The sequence below is a fragment of the Homalodisca vitripennis genome, unplaced genomic scaffold, assembly GCF_021130785.1.
Source record: "Homalodisca vitripennis isolate AUS2020 unplaced genomic scaffold, UT_GWSS_2.1 ScUCBcl_6571;HRSCAF=13850, whole genome shotgun sequence".
NCBI lineage: Eukaryota > Metazoa > Arthropoda > Insecta > Hemiptera > Cicadellidae > Homalodisca > Homalodisca vitripennis.
Window position 1 is genome coordinate 25092 of NW_025782678.1, and position 8147 is coordinate 33238.

General features: G+C 36.1%; 1 protein-coding gene across 1 annotated transcript; it reads left to right on the forward strand.

The window, feature by feature from the left end:
• Positions 1-227: 227 nt before the first annotated feature.
• Positions 228-2784, forward strand: LOC124373864 (extensin-like; the record flags this gene model as incomplete). Its single annotated transcript, XM_046832185.1, has 2 exons — positions 228-275; positions 1791-2784. Coding segments are annotated over 2 exons (1042 nt in total), but the record flags the coding sequence as incomplete, so codon positions are not given.
• Between the last annotated feature and the right edge of the window lie 5363 nt (positions 2785-8147).

An 8147-nucleotide genomic window follows, 5' to 3' on the forward strand; every position in this document is an offset into this window, starting at 1 on the left:
ATCATATTAGCTGACATATGTAAGGCACTCTATAACGGGCAAGGACCACCAGCCTCATCTTTTTGGAACTAAGTCAGCCAAACGTAACGGAAATGAACCAGAACTAGCATATTAATCTGTCAGGGGTGTCCTCCATTTATTTAAAAACGCTATAAATTATTAGTGTAAAAAGCATGAAAGTCTGAAAATTGATATTTTTGTTAAGTAAGTTTTCACTTATGTTCTAGGGATTACTACTCCGTTTCCAATGAGCGTCTGGTGTTGATCCTGCTCGGGTAAGTAGTCTCCAGTCAATATTAGATGTTACTTAGAACAACTCTCTGGCGGTGCTTGGAGGAAAAGTTTTCTTAAATGACTGAATAAAATATTCCCCGATGCGCCAAGGGAAACTCGTCAAAGTTTGTTTTAAAGCTCTAAAAGGCCACACAGGAGTGAAGCATTAAATATTATCAACTTATTTTCTTCCTTGATAAAAACGAGATAACGGAGTGTCGTAGTAAAAATAATTCATAATTGCATAGTATGCTCCATAAAAAACAAAAAGGCTTAATAAAGAAATTTAATAGTGAATTAAAATTTAGCGCTTTATTTGCCATTATGATTACATAAAATTTGATGTAACAAATTGATTCAATAATACATGGACAAGTTGTACTACCTATTGGTTGGTTATATAAGTAAAAATTGTTATTCTTCTTTTTTAATTCAAATTCAAATCTTTTATTGCCAGGCCATTTCAACAAATATATAACTTAATTTTTTTTTCTACGATTTTGAGCAAGAACTAAAATTAAGACCCCAGCCAAACATACATTATTTTAAAAGACGCCCTTCGTTCATGCCAATTTTCCTATTTTCCAACGCCGATTGTCAGTATTCCAAATGTGCGGTCTCCCAGTCGAATGCCATAAAGTCGTCGGCAGTATAAGATGCTTGAGACGCTAGAAAGCGCTTAAAATAAGCTTTTAACGTCTCGATATTATGTTGAAGATGTTGACTACATCAAAATCAAAAATGGAATTTCTACGTGTAACCATGTAAGAATTGTAATTACATTACCTGATAAAGCATCAAGAATAAAAATTTTTTTGTTTAGAGCATTCGAAATGAATGTTGATTTATGATAATCAGAATTATTGATTTCAAGTATTTATTTGTTAGAGTATAATAAAATTCTAATCTTTTGCAGCAGAAACGTTAATCGTGGTTTTAATATTAAAATTGTGCGGAATTATTTAATTATGAAAAGTATTTTAAATAAAAAAAAATCATAATGCGAGTTAAAACTAATTGGCGAAACTATTAAGATTTAGCACCTAATGTTTTCAGCAAAGCTTAAAGTTTCTTTCTGTAAACTATTCTAACTTCAGATAATTAACGAAATTGCTGATTATGTACCTTGAGAATACAGTTTACCTTAAATTGTAAATTTAAATATAATACAATTTATGAAGCATTATTTTTACTGTTTATTAAAAATTTTTTTTTTAATAATCTGTTATTCTAAAGTTAAAACAGGAAGTCAGTTTCCAGAAGTCTCGACTTCACAGAACAGAATTTGATTACACATACTTTGTTTTCTTAGATAAAAATTGATGGTATTAAAATACAATTTATCTACGCGTTATTATTAATAAGGGATATGTTATCGGATAAAATCGACTAATTAGGGTACACCCCTAACAACACACAAAGTAAATAATTTTATACAATTATGATCAGTTCTGAAGAGAAACAACAACTTTATCTATCATTACCGCCCACAACTCCTTAGTTTTGTGGGTCAACAGGAGACCTTCAACACTCCACACCTCACACCTCACACTTCGTACACCACACCCCACACACCACTTCCCACCCCCTACCCCCACACCAAACACCACCGCATCCCACACTCTGTCCACCACACCCCACACCTCACACTTCGTATACCACCCCCCACACCACTTCCCACCCCTACCACCACACCAAACACACATAATACCTCACACTCGGTCCACCGCACCCCACACCTCACACTTCGTACATCACACCCCACACACCACTTCTCACCCCCTACCACCACACCAAACACACACAATACCTCATACTCCGTCCACCGCACACCCCACACCTCACACTTCGTACATCACACCCCACACACCACTTCTCACCCCCTACCACCACACCAAACACACACAATACCTCACACTCCGTCCACCGCACCCCACACCTCACACTTCGTACATCACAACCCCCACACCACTTCCCACCCCTACCACCACACCAAACACACACAATACCTCATACTCCGTCCACCGCACCCCACACCTCACACTTCGTACATCACAACCCCCACACCACTTCCCACCCCTACCACCACACCAAACACACACAATACCTCATACTCCGTCCACCGCACCCCACACCTCACACTTCGTACATCACACCCCACACACCACTTCCCACCCCTACCACCACACCAAACACACACAATACCTCATACTCCGTCCACCGCACCCCACACCTCACACTTCGTACATCACACCCCACACACCACTTCTCACCCCCTACCACCACACCAAACACACACAATACCTCATACTCCGTCCACCGCACCCCACACCTCACACTTCGTACATCACACCCCCCACACTACTTCCCACCACCTACCACCACACCGAACACACAAAATCTCACACTTCGTCCACCAAACCCCACACACCACTTCCCACCTCACCACCACGACAACCCACACACCACACCGGACATTCCATAAACCACCCCTCACACACCACACCCCATGTTATTGAAGGAAAGAAAATAAGTTTCTATAGAAACAAAATTAAAATATATCCACATGTATACACATTTACATAAAGTAAATCGTTCTCTAGTAAGTCATTTTAAGTCTCAGATACACGTATAGTTCACAGTTTAAATACTTTAATTTTTTAATAATTAGTTGCTTTATACATGATAACATTTCCCTCATATGGCCGTGCGGGACTAAGAAATTATAAGTATACACTTTTCAACTACTGTACGTTTATATGGGAACTACCCAGTGCAATAGTATAAGGATAACATTTTCTAATAACAAGAACAATTATTTAACACCAGTAAGTACAACGATTTTAAAACAAAATATATCCCAACAAATAAAAATACCCATAATAAATACTGTTTACAACTACAACAACAAACAATAAGACCTTTTGACTAAAAGCTACTCTAAGTGACCTCATAGTGCATGTAAGCTCTCCCATGAGTGTATACCTAGATGTGTAGGTTATTGCGCAATAAAATAAATTAATAACAATAACAATATGAACAACAATAAACATCCATATTCATAACAACAACAAAGATCAATAATAATACCAAATAATAAACTTATAAATCCAATAAAAGAGTAATAAAATTTCCAACAAAAAGTCCAGTAACAGAACTCAATAAATATAAACAAAACGTGTAAAACTCTTCAACTGCAAAGCCATGATCAGGAATCACATTATGCAGCAGTTCATTATATTATCATTTAGAAAATATAATGTTTTTGCTTTCATTTTTTTTAGTTTTCTTTAAAAAAACAACTCGTCACTGCTTTGTATAATGAAATTATTAAATATTTTAATTCATTCATAAGCAAACTGTTTTCTAGTTATTTTCCTAGGTTTCCAAGTTTGCACACATAAATACATACATAAAATGAAAATTAATAAATAAAATAATATTAAAAATCAATTTGTTTACAAATGTTCATTATACATACTTATACATACACACATTCTTATACATAACACTCACAAACACATTCATATACTTATGCAAAAACTAATTAAATCATTTGACACTATATAATACCGAAAGTGGTTGTAGTAAAAATATTTATTTTCCAATACAAATAACCGTCTCAAATATTACTCTTTTAGAGGGTTTATTATTTTGCACAATGAGAAATGTTAAGTTTTTCTTAAATTTGGTCCTATCTTGGAGTTATGGTTATTTTTATTAAATATTTGTACTGTTTGGTAATGACATTGATATCTGCTTATCTCCTTGAACAGTCGTAGTACCTCCAACTTCAAGATGTCTGAACTTGTTAAGGGCCTATTACATCGATGTATTTGAAAAAGTATAAACATATATTTTTAAGATAGCTAAAGATACTATAAATGTAAAGTTCATTAAATTTTTGAATATTTAAATTGGGAAATAAAGGCTCAGAATTTTCAATTTTTTAAATCCACCAATTGTTCTGCTGGCCATATTTTTAGCTACTATTATCGGTTGTAGCAGTGTAGGTGAAGTGCCTCCCCAGTGGATTATGCCAAATTTCGTGGTTGACTCATACCAGGACAAAAAGAGTCCTCAAAGCAATACTACCAGAATATTGCCGCATCTAATATATGTTTCTATTGATAGCTCGTAGTTTACCAATCATATATTCAATATGTTCATTCCACTTAACGTGGCCTGTCTTAAACATAAACCATAAAAATGTGTTTAAAGATTCATCAACAGTATAAATATCCTCAACAGTACTCTAGTTCTGTTAGGATATTCTACGTTTAAGCATAATGTAATCAATACATTTTGAAAATTTAGATTTTCGTGGTTCAGGCAAAGTACTGGACTTCATAAAACATGATTTTCACAATGGTCCGTCAAACTCAGTTTCTTAACATTATCATGTATTTCAACCGAGTACTATTTTTTATGATTACATAAAGCAAAGCAAACAAGTTGTAATAATTTTACGAGTCGGTTCATTTACATAATTTTAAATTCAATAACCTGCAGTGATTTATATTGCAACTCATCCGGGCTTCTACAGAGGGTGTCCATGTTCAAATCACCTATTATTATGCATACATTTTCACTATTCTTTAAAGTAACATTTTCTAAATCAGACTTAAAATACTTAAAACTACGTCTACTTGATCATTATAGATACAATATAATTCTAAAATTAAAACTAAAAGAAATACAAAGTAATTTTATTTCTAGTTTAATTATTTCTGTATGTTTTATTAAAAAAAACATTTATGTTTGTCAGATATTCAGCCCGACACATAAACCGCAACACCTCTGGATAGATTTGAGGGTCGTCATTGTAGAACAACAGGTAGCCGTGAACAATATGTTTGTTTACCTTGTCATCGTATATCCAAACCTCAGACAAGACAATGATCTGATAAGGCTCAGAACTTATCAGATCGACCTTGGAAATAACAGAAGCCCATCTTAATGTTTACGCAAACTCTTGATGGTCTGGTGACAGATAAGAAGATGTTTGCTATTGTCCCATATCATGCACTAAGTTCAGTTTGAGTCCTTATCTTCATTTTCCAGTTAAAGCCTGTCCAAGTCCTCGAAACACGATATTCTTACCGGGTTAGCTTACCGATTTTATCTCATAAATATCTTATCCACAGATACAGATAAGACTTTGTAAAGGTGATCTGCTTCGCCTCACGAAACAATCTTTTTGTAGAAAGGCACTAAATGTTCCACTGATGTAAACATATGTAGTTTACTCCGGTGACGATATCCACACTTTGAGTACGTACCTTTCTTGCCTTCTTGAGACAGCGTCACGTTTCTGCCGGTTGGTGAACTGCACCACGATAAGCCTCGGCCTCTTCGCGCCCCTCGGTAGCACACGGTGCGCCGCCTGCTCGTCAGTGTTAACAATAGTCTCATTTATAGCTGGTGCTAATTTATTTACCAAGTTCATAACGTTCTCTCATCTGGAACACCCTCTATCAGTACGTTATGTTGCGAGCGTACTTGTTAGCTTCTTCGATTGGCATACTTTTCCAACTGCCGATTTTCTGCACAAGCTCTCGATTCTTCGTTTTTTCCGTTGCCTCAACTCTATTTGTAATTTCCGACACGTTCTTAACAAATTCGTCTACATTACCCGAATCAAAACTCAACAGCCCTTTCCATGTCAGACTCTTTATCAGCTACAGATGATAGTTTCTTGTCAATAGTGACACTCACCGAGCGCTCAATCAGTTTTTCCAAATTTTCGAAACAGTTTTTCGGGCATTGGAATAACCTTCAGTTGTTGAAAATCAATCATGTTCAACTGTAATCGACCCTTTTTAGACTACCGTTTCACTGTTACCACCACAACACAAAAACAGCGATAATTATCTCGCTTTGCTCTCGCCCACTGACGCCTTGTTTTTGTGCGATTGCGCCACATGCTTAATGTAAGGTTATCCTTTGTCACGAAGTTCTACGACGGAAGGAACGGGAGGAGTCGAAACAGAGAAACAAGATGGAACGTGGAAGCCCTGTTGTGAGTACGAAGGAGACCGGCTGCCTTGTAGGTACAGCCCTTCGAAGTGATACTTAAGGGTCGTTCCGCGGGGAATGTGTAAGGCGAGGTGACGAGAGGAGGCACGCATTGCTAAAGTAACCAGATTACACAGCACCAGGAATCCTAGTGACTCTTCGTGGTGCCATTAACATCTAACGACCAATTGCTTAATTCCCCTATCATGGAAAAAACACCATCCACCCCACACCACACACCCCACACACCCCACACACCCCACCCCACACAACGCACCCTACATCCCACACCATGTCCTCTCGGGAAACATGTACGAATATTAAAAGGATGATCCTTCATCACCTTATCAGCTCCACGCCGATTTACAGCGCAATAAATCGTATTGTTAGTACTGCTCTCACCTACACGGTGTGTCGTATTATCTTTATTGGACAGAGGGCCTAATCTTTGTAAATATATCATACTTCTTATTACTTTTCTTTGATATTCACAGAATGTTTACAGTAAAGATACGAGTATGTTAGACGTTACTTTCGTGCATCTTTGATAAAATTAGAACGTTTTAAATACGTTATTTAAAGTTTGTTTATTAACAATGGGTAGTTTCAAATGATAACAAGCTTGCAAACTACTGCCATCGTCGTGTGTTTGTTACAACAGAAATAAAACGTTTGAAAACTTGTACCTGTCGCTTACAATTAACATGTTTATGAACTGCAACGTTTTGTTTTCCGCTTTGATATTAGCAATTCATAGTCGTATTTTTGAACAGTTTATTTCAAACTGTTGAGGAGGACAGGCCAGTATCTGTTTGTTGAAGAACATAACCGTGGAAAATTTCCGTATTCTTGTTAATATATCTAATCAAATTTATTATTTGAATACTTATTAATATGCCGAGGTACAAAGGGGGGGGAGACACACTGTAAATAAACAAGTCTTAGCCTTCAGAGACTATAATAATCACTTTTCCTGGGTCACAGCCTTATATAGCCTTAGTAGTCCTAATCCTGAACATAAATGGATGCTAATGACTGCGAAATTATGAGGCATTTATTAATAAAATGGCTGTTTAACCAGAAGGGCAAAAGCCCGTGCAACTCCTCTGATGGATTTGATTATAAAAAAGCAATGAAGTAAAGTAGAAAAAGTATGAATACTTTACTTATTTTTAAAACAAACACTCCAATAACAGTTAGATTTGATTTCTGTGAGGCTTTTCGTTTTTAAAGAAAACATCATCAGGCCTACATTAAATTATTAGGAATTGAGAAGGAAAATTATATATATATATGTAGATAATTCTTACGAAATTGTAACCAATTAAAGTATCAACATTGACTTTACCACATTACTTGAACAAACTGTAGGAACTGATTAAAAATACTTGTAGACTATATATACCTGTTTAGCAGTAACATCATTGTGTGTTTTCCAATAATTTTGAATGGAATTGATAAAAGAAGCAGAATAGTTACCTTTACCAAAGTGAGGATATTTCCCGGAAAAAACGCTTGCCCTGATAAATGCCGCAGTGCAGGGTTCGATTTGCCAGGTTTCGGAGTATCGCAATGTATTTTCACTTTATCAGGGCTCTCAATATACGCTGCCAGAAAATCGAATGATTTGTGTAGTATCAATCAACAGTGAACAGAACACTCTGTGGATATTTCTGAGGAAAATTCTATTGCTCTCTTTAATGTAATGGGACAATATCGTCACTGTTATCTGTTATATCCGGATTATTTTTATTTAACACACGCTCCTTCTTACCCCTGATATTATAAAACGCTTACTAAAGTTACAATGAAAAATTAAAACCATTCAGGAAGAGTTGACACCCATTGAGTCTCCT